At 32.3% G+C, this 16256-nt stretch overlaps 1 protein-coding gene across 7 annotated transcripts; it reads right to left on the reverse strand.

Moving 5' to 3' along the window:
- Positions 1-678: 678 nt before the first annotated feature.
- Positions 679-15996, reverse strand: LOC128176443 (tyrosine-protein kinase CSK-like). 7 transcript variants are annotated; one of them, XM_052842793.1, is made up of 12 exons: positions 15895-15996; positions 13625-13692; positions 13187-13306; positions 12541-12641; positions 11934-12159; positions 7387-7555; positions 5289-5391; positions 4727-4885; positions 3992-4091; positions 3149-3244; positions 2774-2860; positions 679-2526 (listed from the first exon to the last, which is right to left on the reverse strand). In XM_052842793.1, the coding sequence occupies exons 2-12, from the start codon at positions 13652-13654 to the stop codon at positions 2350-2352; spliced, it is 1368 nt and encodes a 455-aa protein (XP_052698753.1). In that variant the 5' UTR covers positions 13655-13692; positions 15895-15996; the 3' UTR covers positions 679-2349. The 7 variants fall into 7 exon arrangements, with proteins under 7 accessions (XP_052698753.1, XP_052698756.1, XP_052698749.1 ...); XM_052842796.1 differs by lacking the exon at positions 11934-12159 and adding an exon at positions 9006-9225 and having other exon boundaries at positions 13187-13309; XM_052842789.1 differs by having other exon boundaries at positions 13187-13309.
- Positions 15997-16256: the final 260 nt, after the last annotated feature.

Raw genomic sequence — 16256 nt, forward strand, 5'->3', positions numbered from 1 at the left:
AACGGTATAGCATAAGCTCCCCGACTTCTTCTTAGTGAGCTAAAAAGTGGGAACTCATGCGTTGATATTCTAACGAAATCCCCCTCCCCTCCTCCCCGGTTGCCACCTACCTGCTTGCTATAATATTAAGTTTAAAATTCTCCTATTCTATGCAAGAGTTGGTTTAGCCATATCATTGCATCTTCATTTGTAGTACAAGTGGGCAAGGCACTTGACATGAAAATATAGGCAAGATAAACTTCACCTTTGAGTAAAACCCCGAGTTTATCACCAACATACTATAAATCACTTAGCATATTGAAGTTTTGAGGTATATAAAATACTTGACGTATAGCTAATAAAAACTACAGAATCGAAAAGATTTGAGTCATGTTATATTGTGTTTCTTTTTTTTCAAGATGGGGAAGCGGCTCCAAATATCTTTAAAAAATCCCCTTAATTTACCCATTACATTAAGGGACACATTAGGGGTTTTTATTTAAATCCTGTGAATTTAAATCGCGCTTTACTAGTAAGACATGCACATGTGATATGTTTTCAAGGTTCAGGCAAACGCAATGTACATATCGATATACAAAATTTATTCTTGAGTTAACAAAATAGTATTTTTAAATGCATGTGAAACAGTACATATAAAAATTGGGAAGTCTTGACAAATTTCACAATTGACAACAAGTATAATAGTTCGTCAATTTATTCATAGTTCTATGACATCCATGTTGTGCATGCATTTGCTAAATCATACAAAATGAATTACAGATGGAAACTTCTTTATGACTGATTGAAATTCATTACAGAATGAAAGCATCATGATAATTGGTATCGAAAAATACCACGAAAGACTGTCTTTCACTTATTCTTACATTACCGTCAAGGTATTTATATAAATACTGGTGAAAGAAACAAACATTTTTAACTCAAATCTACATGTAGCACATCATTCACACCAAACAAAAAGAAGAGAGCAAAAACTTATGAATGGAATATGAATGATTAATATATTAATTAATTCTTGCTGGTTTACTATTAGTTTAAAATTAAATACCTCTTGTGTTACAGATGTTTTAAGTAAATTAAGAAAAGTCTCAGTTTCAAAACTGGTTTCATTTCATTCTGAAACAAATTAGTTTATTCAAATAGATCAATATGTATCAATACTATGTTATTTTTTTCTATCACTTTTGGCATTGAATTCCTTCCTTTCATTAATGATTTCTTCAGCAGCACTAGACAAATTTATCAAATTTGTCAAGGTAAGCCAAAAACAGGAAACAAAGGAAAGAGAGAAATAATAAATACACCAATGGACACTGATGAAAAAGAGAAGGAGAAAACTTTGAATTCATTAATATTAAACTTGACTTGTTTCATAATAGAATTGCCAAGTTCTATAGTAATACAGTAACATATAATGTGTATTTTCTGGGGTTTCATAGTCAGGTTCATATTGACGAGACAATTTTTTTATAATATCATATAAATAAGGTTCGTATACTAAGTCCAAAATCTAGATAACCATTTATGTTAAACAGATGTTTTATTACATACTGTATGAAAAAAAATTTCTGTATTAAAATTTACAATGATAATTTGAATTCTGGATAACTTTAAAACAGATAATGGTTTCTTTCCAAAATTATTCAAATATTCTTCCAAAAATGATCAAGTTACAAAAGTTTTAATGTTGTCTATCACCTCAAACCCTGATCTAAATGTATATGTATAGCATGGAATTCAAAGCTAAGAGATATCAAATCATTATAATGCAAACAAAAAAAATTAAAATCTTACAAGCTGAGACTTTGAAGTACTAATGAAAAATAAAGGGGGAAAAATTGGCGGGTTGACATAATTAGGGCAAAATATAAACACATAATAAAAAAAATATACAAAACTTGAACAAAATTGAAGATCAACTTCAAAACTAAAAAACTTTTTTTTTCAATAAAAAAGGATACCAAATACATGTACTAGCTGACACTTTATATTGTCCAATCTCATCAACACTTGTTCTACTAACAAATCAGAAATTTAAATACACTACCATTAAAACAGCAATTCAATATCTTCAAAACATACAGACATAAATCTCCTGGAAGAGTTATGAAGAAATTAAAAAGTCCTTAACAATGAAAATCATCTTGCAGCTTTTTTAAATTGAATGAATTAAAAACTACTTCCAAATATCTTTTATAAAAAGTATATTTTTTATAATGCCAAATCACATATATATCTATTAACTGAAAAAAATAATTAAACTTCAAAAGGTTGAATTTAAGGTTTCAGCACTTATTATTAAGATGTAGGAATTGTCAATATATATATATACACTGTACATGGAGAGAAACACTAAACAGTCGTCGATCTCAAGTTCTGTAACTCTTGTAAGGCCTCTTTAAAGGTGGGGCGCTCTGCGGGGTTCAAATTCCAGGCTCTCAACATCAAGCTGTAAATCTGTTTTGGGCACCCTTCAGGGGCCTCCATTCGGTAACCTTTCTCAACATGCATCACAACATCAGCAAGAGGCTGCAAAAGAAATTGTTTAAAACTAGCATGTTTATCAAACATATGTCTTAAACTTGCATTCGATATAATATATGTATCATACAAAGAAAACCCTTAAAACCAACATCAATAGCCACTGTTCATAAATTTTAACAAATGAATCTTTGATAAAATTAATAATGAGATTTTAAAATTTTCTCCTCATTTTATAATCAAGTTTTGAAATGTTTACTTGCACAGTTTTTGTACATGAAAATAATATACATACAATTCTTGGATATGGAACCCTTCCAAATGAATACAGCTCCCACAGTAGTATGCCATAACTCCACATATCTGATTTATTACTAAAGTTCTGTGGAAAAAAATACATGAATTAATTAAATACACTGACAGTTTACATCTCTATGAGATGGGGGTACAAAGAGAGATAATTCATTACTAAATCTGAAAAATACTTGCAACTTTTCAAATCAAATGTTTCATACAGATTTTAGAGGTAAGTAACAAATGCATTGTGCAATTTTCACACATCCTGATTAACTATTGAAAGAGAAGGAAAGGTCTTTCAATTCATTGAATCTGTTCCTCTACTGTGAGGATCAGATGGGTTTTTTTTAAAAAAATATTATTTAATACATACATTGTTTTTGAGGGCCTCTGGAGCCGTCCACTTGATGGGAAACTTTCCACCCTCTGTGCTGTAATCTCCATACTTGGCTAAACCAAAATCTGACACCTGCAGAAATAAACAGAAAAGAACTAGATCTTTTTCACTCCACAATATAAATGTAAAAGGTGTTTCTATCAATTGATCTAAAATTTAAAAAGATTAACATGCAATAATCCATTTTATCTCTACACTGCAATTATCTATTCTATACATGTTACAAACTGGTGTGTATTGAATGATGAAATAATCCTTGCTGTTGCAATACTTCCTCCAGCTTGCTATGAGTTCAAGGGGAAATACTTTTGACTTGGTAAGTACTATATATGGAGCAAATAAACATTAAGGATGCTTTACAAAGTATCCATCAGATCCATCTTTAATCTTTAAATATGATTTTTTATCTATTGGTTATCCTTTAGTATTTTTAAAAAATTCCAAAAATTGTATAATTTCCCTAATCGTACATCATACAGAGCTCTGGGTCTTTTAAAGAAGATTAAATGGTCTAAAAATAAATGCAACCCTTCAGCCCACTTAAGAAGGCTCGATGGTCATGACCATTTTTTTAGGACTGTATTAACCTCCAGTAAAAGAAGAGTTCTATATAAAAATATAGGAAAATGCCTAATTTTAAATGTAAAATATACGGCTTTTATCATTACTTAATAATAGTTCATAGCTAAAGACATCATATCTCAAAATTTAACGAAGATATTACGCCTATTAAATTTGTTGATCACCCAGCTTCCTTAAATGAGATTCCTACTTGTAGGAGAAATGTAATTCTCCTATGCAGTATTTCTGAAAGCTTACCTTGGCTGTGTTATTCTCATTAATGAGTATATTTCTGGCTGCTAAATCTCGATGAACTAATTTTTTACTCTCTAAATATTCCATGGCAGCACATGTATCTCTGTGAATGATATTTTAAAAACACTTTAAAATATGCATAACAAATGTACAGTAAATGCATGTACCAAGTTGATATCCATACTCAACATGCATGAATATTCACAGAAAACCTTTGGGATTTTTATATACATGTACAAATTAATCTATGACATCTACACTTTCAGACAGTGCAGTAAATTAGGGGCCTTAACATCTTGACATTTTGCTTTTTGTGATACTGTGGTTTCATTAATATTTGAGGGCATCAATTTTCCTGGATTTTTTCACAGTGTCATGGTTTCATTAATTTGTGGTCAATGGCTTGACCTTATGCTTTATTTTTCTTGAAGAACTGACTAAACAACAATATCCACAAAAAGTAGTGCTCATAGAATAATGTTCATCCAACAATATCACATCACAAATTATGTAATTAATACACTTGTATAAAAATCATTAGATAGAAATCTAAAAACAGTATCAGTATTTACACAAGCCTCGATTGTCTGTAACTAATTTAATATAGAAGAGTAGTGGCACTTATTTCAATGAATCTGCACATTCCTATATTCTAAATCCATTATTATTTTCTTGTATATCATTTACTGCACAATAATCCATCGACTTTACTTGAACACAGTCTTTCCTGTAACTTACGTAGCGAAATCAATCTGGTCTTTTTTCTGTATGACGCTACGCCCCCTCGACCTGAGGTATTCCACGAGGTTTCCTTTCCCCATGAACTCCGTCACCAGCCGTATCGTGTCGCCCAGGACCACGCCTATCAGCTGGACCAGGTTAGGATGCCGTAATGACCTACAATATAAATTATTTTTTTTTTTAAACAGCATAAAACAAAAACTGATGTGTGGCATACATATTTGACAAGATCAGTGTAAAAAGTTCTTTAAAAATATTCAAAACTTTTTTTTTTTACATACAAGTACCGTATATTTATGAACCAGTAGTTACAAATAAAATATAAGAGACATATTTTGAAAATTTCTTCTCTTTTAAGCACCTCCTTTCCTTCCTTAAAAATGTAGATTTTTACATATAGTTTCATTTTTCCTCATCAAATACATGTACTTCACACAATAAATTTCATCAAAATAGCATGGAGATAAATTAGAGATAACTTTAAGAAAACTGTAAGAAGATCATAAAGTAACTCATTTCTCTCACTCTCTTTCTTTCTCAAGTAAGACTATATTCTTACGTCATTACTGAAGCTTCTTTAAGAAAGGCCTGAGCTGCTCGATCTTGGTCTTTCAACTGTTTTACAGCTACAAACTGATTTTTATATAGACCTTTATATACATCTGCAAATGAATAAAAAACAATAATTAATTTACATGTTAGTTATCATCGAAATTGCATAAATAAATTAAAACCAGTCCTTTTGGAACAGTGAAATGTCAAACGGATTCAATGATAGTTAAACCACATCACTACAAATCACATATTCAAAAATGATGTAACTGTAATACTCTGAACTTTCACTGCTTATCTACAATCATTTCTTTCACATGTTCAAAATTTGAAAATTATTCCCTTTGTGGCCTCCTTCTGGGACATGAAGTAATTAAACAAACATTTAAAACATTAAAATAAAATAAAATCACAACAAGTACATTATTTCATATATTATCTTCTGCTTTCGAGTGTCTCCCAAATGTATTTTATACCATTATTATACAAAGATGTGCATACTGTATACATGGTATATGGGAAAATATTTGCCCCCATTAAAGTTTTTGCCCTTTTCATCCTCCTTTTCAACAGGCAAATTTAAGACTGAGTGAATTCTAATGGCTCAAATTATCTCCCTTAAACACAACTTTGCCTGGGCGAATTCAAGATGGGGGCAAAACCGTTTGCAAGTGAAAAAAGGCAAAAATACCACTTGGCAAAATAACCCTGTATACTTGCTATAACTGTTGTTCTTTTTTTATGATCCAATTCAGCATGCAGACCTAACTCTGTAGCTTAGATTTTCTTGGAAAATATCAACAGGAACAAAATGCTGCAAGGTCACTTTAAGTATATAGGGTACTTTGTAAAACATGGCCTTCTTCCTAGTAAAGGATATTTTCATAAAACTTATTCAATAAGTAAATGTTCCGTGTACTAAATGACACACACATATCTTTCAAAATTTGACTCTTAAATATATCTATCCACGTAAAAATTGTGACTGAAGGTACATGTAACTAACGGAAAATGCAAGAAATTCTTAATATTAAAGCTCTTGCTTGAATTAACTTTAATGTGTATCTAAACTATAAAAAGTCATATGTCTCATTTTTCAATTCTGGAGGTTGAATTACACTTCCCTGTCAGGACCATTCAATACCAATTATTTCTTAAAGACTTCCTCTTCAAAAGGAAAAAGAATTGACCCATCATTTTTTTTCCTCACATAATATTCTATTGTATAATGGGTACTTTGTACATTTTCTTTCATATTTGTTTAATTAAAAACACTGAATTACGTAACTGAGACGGGCATTTAAAAAAAATTAACAGAAAAGATGAAATAACATAAAAGCTGACTACTGAAAAGGATTTTTCAATGAAATCAAAAAAAAAAAAAAATACAGTACTGAAAAGAATTGCACTCCCTTGCAAATAAACGTACCAGTAATTTTTTTTTAATTAAATGCATTATGTCTATGACGGACATTTATTTATTGTGTGAGGTAATATAAATTATTTTCTATTAGAAGCTGTTCTTGAAACAGTTGAAAAAAGACAATTAATGTTGAGCGGCAGGGAACTGACAGAAATATGGCAGAGATTGACTGATATTAGATAAGCACATGATAACGTTGATCTTCAGTGTCTCCATTAGGATATTTCCAAGCCAGCTGGAAGTCCCAACCACCTCTAATTCATTCATAATCAAAAATAATTTTAAAATTCCAAGATATCTTATAGTAGTTTAATATTTGGTCCCATCAACTTCATAATACATGAAACTAAGTTTTACAATTTGCAATCTTGGAACAGCAATTCATAGTCGTAGCCTCATTAAACTAACTCATATTTAATACTAACAAAAAACTGATAAAAACATGATACACAGACAAATGATCAATCTGCAGTTGTATATATCTATTGGTAAATGCTGTGAATAAAATCAGGACTTCATTGATGATAGAATCAAGTAGCCAGTATTTTAATCCAAGCCAGCCCTGAACCAGCTGATACTTGTAACGAGCCCCCATGTAAACTATCTATCAAGTGTATCTCCTCTAATCTTATTAGACCTGTATATCTATTGGCAGCTAATCTGCTTCCCAATTTTTTATCACCTCCAAATTCTCCTCTGCCAATTAATTCGATTTCCTGCAGATCTTTCTTCTGTATCACCCAGCCACCGGCCTCGAAGTCCTGGATCCGAACCGCTCCGAAACTGTCTCCTTTCTTGGGTAATGCACGTATTAATTTTGTACATAGTCCATCGGCATCATTCTGATAGTGCTATTGATAACAAAGAAGAGAGGTTAAAGCCCGATAAAAAGGCATAGAAATATCAACATTTCTTATCAACTTGATATGCTTACTGATGCTGAGAGCTATTTAAAAATTAGAAGGAAAAAATTCAAGTTCTTTACAAAAAAAATTTTCTCAGCTCAATTTCAAATTTCCTCTTTAAATCAAAAATACATCTCCTGTTCCTAGAATTCTATAATTGTGTTAATCCTTCAGGATTTCACTTACTAAAATACATTTACAGAAAATGGTTAAAAAAATATAGAGTTAAAAAATATGTACACAGCCAGCAGAGAGGAAGAAAAAAGCTGTAGTTATAATATGCTGTTTGTTTGAAGAGAGAGATAGCATTGATGAACAGTTCTGGTTTATCTGTGAATACTTATCAGGACAACAACACCCTAATGTGTTGCATAAGATTATATTTTTCCTCTAGCTACCACGATCAGACTCTTTCCTACACAGTTTCTGTGTGATCTGTCTACATTTTTTTACCCTAAAGTTAACAGAAGTTTTTGATGAAAGCCATTGTTTTGCTTTCCTGCTCCCCCCCTCCCCCACCTCTCTCTCTCTCTCTCTCTCTCTCTCTCTCTCTCTCTCTCTCTCTCTCTCTCTCTCTCTCTCTCTCTCATTATGCTTTTCCAAAGTATGATAAAAATAGAGAAAACAAACTTATCAAACAAAATTCTCAATAATGCATAAGTTGAAAATCTCCACAAGTTCTGTGTTTGTCTATCATCACCTTGTTTGATTAACTGACATTCCATGCAGAGAAGTTCCAAGCAAATAGTGAAATACATAATGCATTCACAAATATACTTCAAAATCATGCAATAAGACTACTGTTATTTTCAATACAGCAATACAAATATGCACTTAAAGAAGGATGAATGGTGTGAAGATCGAGGGTTGAATTGATTAATGCAATGCATGTGTGCAGAAAATACTTCTGTGTTATTAGTTAAGCAGAATGCACTTGCAGCATTCACATTCAAAATGGCCTTCAATCTTCTCTCACTTGTCCAAAGCATTAAAATCAAAGTCTTTAGAAAGTGTTTCCATGTTTCAATATAAAAGCAATTTGTTGAAGCTTTTTCAGGTCCATTTGAACTAAGGCAACATCAAGCTTAATTTTTGTGTGTGTAGGAGCACTTGCTTGCCACAAGTTGAGCATAATAATTGGAAGATGTGCCATATGCTCAGACCTTTCAGGAAATGAGGGAATATTTACAATTCGCTCCTACCAGTTAAACAAAGGTATTTCTCTTACAACTTGCCCACTGACAAACTCCAGGGCCATAAAATTGCAACAAAGTTTCTCTCAGGTGTAAATACTTTGCTTATATCTTAAAGCACAAGAGCAAAGAGGGTGAAAAAGATCCAATTCCATGAGATATAGCACTTTTGAAGTTTTCAAGAAAATTAAGAAGAAAAATACCTCTACTAGTTGATTAAGGTTATCAAAATAAGTTTCTTCATCAATAGTCATCTGGTTTTTATGATAAATAATCCGATAATGCTCCACTTTTCTCTGGTAGCACACACTCAGCGTATAATCTCCCGGGTAGTTAACACTTTCTCGTATAAGAAAAAGTCCATCTTCGCGTGGATGGAGCAAGTCTTCCGCCATCTTCCTCTCGATTTTGCCATGGTACCATCTACAATGTAACCAAACATATGCAGTGTCATGCAACATGCAAGTCAAATATCACTAAAGGCGGAGTAAACACAAAACACCACTGAAGACAATGCCAATGAACTGCTATATAAATGTTGATGGCTGTGTATATAATTAGGACACGGTCCAACATTGACGATTCCCGTTAATGGCGACTGGTTTGTTAGTGGATGGTGAGTGACTGACGTGAAATAGTTTTTTTAGAGCACACACAAGTCTAAAATCAACACTACTAAGAAGCCCATTCTACAAAATTACCTTAACACTCAATCTAGAACAAGTATGAGTATACTTATAAATATCACTTAATTAACATACATGCACCTTTCTTTTTCATTTTTGATATTTGGACTATAATGCTATAATGTGAATACCAAATTTTCTCAACACCAAGGATTACACATTTCCATCTTCTTAATATATTTCTTTTATCTATCATAAACATTGTAATCATTTTTAGTAAGTATTTTGCTCCCACAACCATACAATGCACTTATATTTTGTGATCATTGTTGTATTATGAGATATACAATAGATGCATATTATGTACTTGACGCTTGTTATGGGGATTTTTTTCCCAGTACCACACTAAAAGCCCTTAGATTTTAATAAAGAGACCCCTTGCTCGCCCATGTATACTTGGAGCACAAGTACCTATAAACTAATAAAATACTTTTGTGGGAGAACACAAAAAATCTATTTTATACTTCTTGAACTTTTGAGTAGGTCCTTGCACCTCCAACACTTTGACAACAGATACGAGCATCTTTTTCTGTACCTTAATTTCACACAAATTTCTATTTCAAGAGAAAATTTTAAAAAGCATGTGGAACAAATTTATTTTGTGTTTGTTTCTTGTATATTTGACTGTGATCTTGTACATTTTGTGTCGAGGAATATTGTAACATTTTAAAGTCTAGACACTAGTACATGTACTGGATTTGACATGTACCAGGTACTGAATTAAATATTTTCTAAAGCTGTGGGATGATGATTGATATTTCACACAGAGAAAAAAAAAACATAATACATAATATTCAAGACCTGTCAAATTAATTTCATTGTCAGAAAATCTTTTTCACTCTGATACCTATACTGAACACAAGGATATCATACCTGTTTCATCAAGCTTTAATAAGGCAAATTAAATTTAAAACAAAAACTTAATAAAAAATCATAAATCACAGGGAAGGTTTGGGGAAAACAACATTAAAATCACAACAATGTGTCTTGGAGTGACTTGGACTAATGATCTAACTATGTGTATAGAAAGCAAGTGCTCTGGCTAAAAGACAACAACACAGAAAGCTTATGGTAGGTATTACACCACAGCCTGAGTCATCTCATTAAGTATGTACTAGCTGTACTGTAAACGACTACCTCAATACTACATACATGTACACAACCTGACGGTCTCTTACACAAGCCCATGCCTAATGGGCAATCACTTCATGTCCATCCCCCAGGGACTAGCAATTTCCGTATCTCTATAATCTCTTCCTTGTCCTTACATGTATCCCACTATCATACACTTTATTGATATCAATCAATACATAAACATACGTCCTCAAGTGTCTTTTAAATTAAACCTTGTCATATATTTAACATCTACACATTCTTGAAATGACATTTTTCTTACACTAAGGATACGACCGTGATCATTTTCTATTCTTGTGTGTAATTAAGTTCCGGAGTTTAAAGTGCAATTAATTTATAAAATGATAGTGATTTCGTGGAAGATTAAATCTTATGGGCATGGTTTAATGGTTTGGTCAAATTTGTACAAATGAGATGGACAGGTAGCAACCTATATCCTCATACATACGCACACACGAACACACACACACACAGAGTACCTAATACATGTTTTACATGACTTGTCTGCCTACTGGTATACATGTATAAGCTTTTTTGGGTAATCAACTTTGATAAAGAAAGTGAAATTATCCCTACAACGCCCTCAAGATCCTGTCTGTATAAGTCACTTATTACTAATTAAAAAAGACTGAATTCACAAATTCAATTCAATTAATTTGGTTTGTACTGGATTAAAGGTTAAATTGCATTGTATCTCTAAATGTCATATTTGAAATATAGCTTATTTTTTAATTTTTGGAGCGAAAAGAGCGCAAACACACACACTTTGTGTGAAATATGTAAATCGTGAGTATCAAGGATATATGTTAGCAATTACCACATACTCCTGGTTAACATAATAAATGCTCAGCTAACATAACCCAGTCTGTACAGTAAGGTTGCCAGCCCATATTGAGTCATTTTTTGTAAAACAGGAAACTTAAAACCAACATATAACATGTATGTATGATCCATGTGTATCGTCTTTAAAACTGGGTGCATGCATGTGTGACAGAAACTCAAAATCAAGACAGAACTATTGTTCTTTAAGGTTGGGTGGTTGAGGAGCATTCAAAAGTAACAATCCCAGAAATTTTTCAGGGGTAGAAAAAATAAAAAATTGTTTTGATTTTACAATAGAGGGTTATCTTCTTATCACGGTGACATAATAATTATTGCATTTTTCCGTTTAAAACTGGAACTGAACCCTAGCAATTGTACACATGCCAAACAGATTATCAGACACAAAAAAAAAAAATGGGACTTCCTATTTCCTTCCTCTCTACTGATCTGTGCCAGCTAGCGAAGTAACACAAGACTTAGCTGCGGTACCTCAACGAGCTGAATTAGGTTATCAAACAGACAGTCACCACCATCCACTTCTAACTTGTTGTGTTTAGCGATAATTCTATAGTGATCCACCATGCCCTCGAAATAAATGGACAGAGTGTAGTCCCCCTGGAAGTGGACACTGTCTCTGACCAGGAAGTCGCCCTCCTCGCGGAAATCATTTAACAGGGCCTCCGCCTCCTCCCGGGAAATTTTACCATGATACCAACTGAAAACAACAGCAGCATGACGGGTTTTTTTTTAACAGACAAAATATTATATATCCTGTCAGTGTGCAACTGACATCCCAACAAAACTTCTTTAAGACAAATATTCCTCTCTTCAGTTGCCTCCCCCCCCCCACCTGAAATTTCTTTTCAAAAAACATCTTATTTATCTTATTTATTATGTTTTTGTTGATGCATTGTAGCTTTTTTTTCGACTTGATTCCGCCAGAAGAAACACTGCAACATTAGAGACTGAATTATCCAAAAATATATATGAGGACCTGTAACATAAATATCAAATTTTTTTCAATTTGTTATCCTGTTAATATTCTATGACTATACAGATACAAAATACAAACAGTCACACAGACGAATGTACTTACGGCATGGCCTGTAAATGAACCTCTTTCCTTTTCTGTACATATGTGGCAGGTACCATTCCTTCCTTTCCACTTTCATTTTTACCTTTATACCAGTTTGGGTCCTTAACAAAGTAAATTACAGATATCATCTTTAAAGTTACTCAAATTACAAGTAATTGATATTCTTCCAAAAACTAATTTTACCTAAACTTCCTTGCTGTTCTCTTTTTTAAAAATGTATTCGTAATTTGTAAGATTTATTTTTCACACGGTCAGTAGGCATGGAAACTCAATTTCATTACACAGAAAAAATATCAAGCCTCTAGTAGCAAAGAGTTTTTCAACTCAATTTTTTTCTTCAACCATGCAAAGCAAACTCTCAAAGCTATCTTTATGTAACATTTGACAATAAAATTTCTCGATCAATGGCTAAACGCTAACTGTACACAAGACAGACTAACAGCTAAAACATTTCTTAAAAATTTAAATAACACAAAAAAAAAGGTTGATCGTAAAAAAAATAGTTGTTTTTAACTTGTTCCTTTTCCCTGTTTACAAGCATTTCTAATTTATCTTGGATGACTAATATTTTGACAGGCAATTTTTAAACGTCTTTCTTTAACCTGTTTAGGTAAAAAATCACACAAAACAAGCCGACTGAACCGACCTTAGTGGGCTGTACTATGGTGAGAACATCGCCTTTCTTGAAAGGTAAATCATCTGGTGAGGATCCTTCAAAGTTATAATTAGCCACAACCTGGGTACCTCTTGACCATGCTTCTTGATGCTGCTGAGTGAGAAAAAAAAAACAAGAATAAATTTACACTTCCTAAATGTTCACACAACATTATTTCTGAAATGGACTGTTTCAACATTTTTTTATCATTTTATCATCTTAATATTGTCATTAACTGTTTCTCTCTCTCTCTCTTTTGATATGTCAATCTTCTACAGAAATTTAACCACAAATTTACAATAACCACCACAAAGTACATAATCAAGCCAGTAAAAGCCTTTTCATATTTTATGCTCTTTTGGGTCCTGCCTATTTTATATCATCATTTTACTGGAGTTATTTATGTTATAGTAAATATGTAAACCATACCTGATGATTCTGATCCATGGGCATTGTCATCTGTTGATCACGGCTTTATGATGCATTCCATACACAACCTACAGTGTCATTAAAACATGACTTAACACTTAATGGAAAACAATAATTAAAATGATGAACAATACGTTAATCATCTTATCTACCATAAGTGTTGACTTAAACTCTAGGCTTGTAAGGCAATGGAAAAGGAAATATTTTTTTGATACATGTAACTGTAGCACAACAAAAATACAAAAATCAACTGCTAAATCATTTAGTAAATGCTTCTTACATAGACAACAAATCAGCAGACTCTGATCCTCTCCTCCAACACCCCCCCCCCCCCAATGTCCCTACTTTAGAAATTATATAGAACACAGTGAGCATTTCACATAATTTCTTATTGCAATACCACAGACATGCTAAATAAGCACTTACCAAGAAGACAATATATTCCATGTTACTATATTTAAATATTTTTCGTGACTACATACTTTAGAATCTCAGCACAAGCTATCAAAAACCAGGCTCATGTCTAGTAGTACAACATGAACACTACTTAGTGCACTGAGACACAGTGGAATAAAAATTTGGCAGTTTCATTCATTTTAAAAGCAAGGTTTTCCCCCCTTTATGCATGAAAAAGAAAAAAAGAAGAAATAACCAGGTTGTATACCAGGAAGTCCTACAGGAAACAATTGTACATCAGGTGTAAATCCTCTTAAAAAAACCTAATAATACTTCCTTGTCTGATCTCCAAGAGATAACAGATGTACTAACATGGGTAATTTTTGACCACTTGACAATCTTTAATCAGATAAACAACCTAGCTAGTCCAGAGCATATCTCAAAGATATCCATCATAAACTTATGTCCTGTTTCATTTTAAAAGATTCCGGATAATAACCTTGTCAATGTAACACAAAATGAAAAGTCAATATTCCATAACTATGCAGTTTTTTTGACAGATTTTCTTATAAGCATTATACAGAATTTCAACAATGCATCACTGAATGAAATATTAGTAGCAACAGTTTACACTGTAAATACTTGTTGTTAACCTTAAAATGTCTATGAAGACATGAATTTTTACAAATGTCAAGAGACAAGTCACAACTTCTAATTTTAAACATGCTTGCATTATATACAGCTAGCATGTGTATCCTCTTTAGAATACCTGGTTTATTGTGGTCGGTACATTAAATGAAATGTGCAAATGGTTGAATGAAAATACTGTAACAGTGCATAATGATAGATCTATGTACACAAAAGCATACAAAATCATGATTGTAATAACTTCATACCCAAAGACAACTTTCAACTTTTAACTTTCTGAAAGCCATCTTAATTGGGATATATAATATATGTGTAAGCTTTCAATACATGATGATGTATATTTTGATGATGTTCATGAAATACCACATAGTTTAATCATTTGTTGGTGCATTTTTTTTTCTATGTAATAAAAACAAATAATCAATTCATCTATACATGATCAGATGTTTGTAAAGGGTAGATAGATTCAGAAATACCAATGCATACCTATTGACTAAACATGACATATTATGATTGTGACTAATGATGCTACCAAGCCTTAAAGTATATACATTTTACCTACATGTACATGTAAGGGATTAACAGGATGAGATGCATAGCAATTCAATGAGGTAAAATCGCTACCTGTATACCAAATGTTCTTGAATAGACAATTTCTATAAACAAGAACATGTGCATTGATCTTTTCACTCAAACCTACCATAATGTACAATATGCACCATAAATGAATACACTTTTATGTATAATGTAAGTTATATGTTATTAATAATTTGAGCACATAACAAATAGAAAAAAAACAACAATTCAAAGATCGGTGGAGATGAACGACCATAAGACTTTGAAGGCGAAAATATACACATCAAATGTGTCTTGTAGTGATGTCGAAAGGAAGAGAAACTAAAACAAAACCTACTCTTGACTGACTTGTAAATTGTGTCTTCCACATCTCCAACCAATCAGTTAAAATCTTGAACAAAGTTTTACACTGATATATGATAAATATTTTCATTCATGCTCAATATCAATACAAATACTTGTGAATTTTTCTTCCTGGAATATGAGGCCATAATAATCCTCAAGTTTCACTGAACCTGTTGCTTACCGTTGCGATTTAAATGACAAAAAACCCTCCGTATCAATAGCACTATCATCCACATGAAAAAATATCAAAACTTTCACCAATATCCCGTGAATACCGACACATATGGAAATGTGCTAACACTTACTTTCTCTCTGTTTCATTGTAATAGCAGATCACAAACAGGAAGAGAGTCCGATGTCGGCCATGTAATTTGGCGACGCTGCTGCCATCTAGCAAGAGAGATAACTCCCCTTCCTTTATACGGACAACGAGGAAGGGAAGGGGGGGAGCAGAAATCTTTCACGGAATATAACCATTTTCATTTTGTGTTTATTGATGTTGTTATTAATCAACCTTTTTTTAAATTCATCTACATGTTTAAATGTATTTCAGAGAAAAATTAAATGAATAGGATTTCCAGAGACATAAATAACATTATTTATGTCTCTGGGATTTCAAAGAGTCAAATATTAAAAAAAAAGGAAAGTTAAAATCTTAAAGAAATAA

Source organism: Crassostrea angulata, chromosome 3 (genome assembly GCF_025612915.1).
Source record: "Crassostrea angulata isolate pt1a10 chromosome 3, ASM2561291v2, whole genome shotgun sequence".
NCBI lineage: Eukaryota > Metazoa > Mollusca > Bivalvia > Ostreida > Ostreidae > Magallana > Magallana angulata.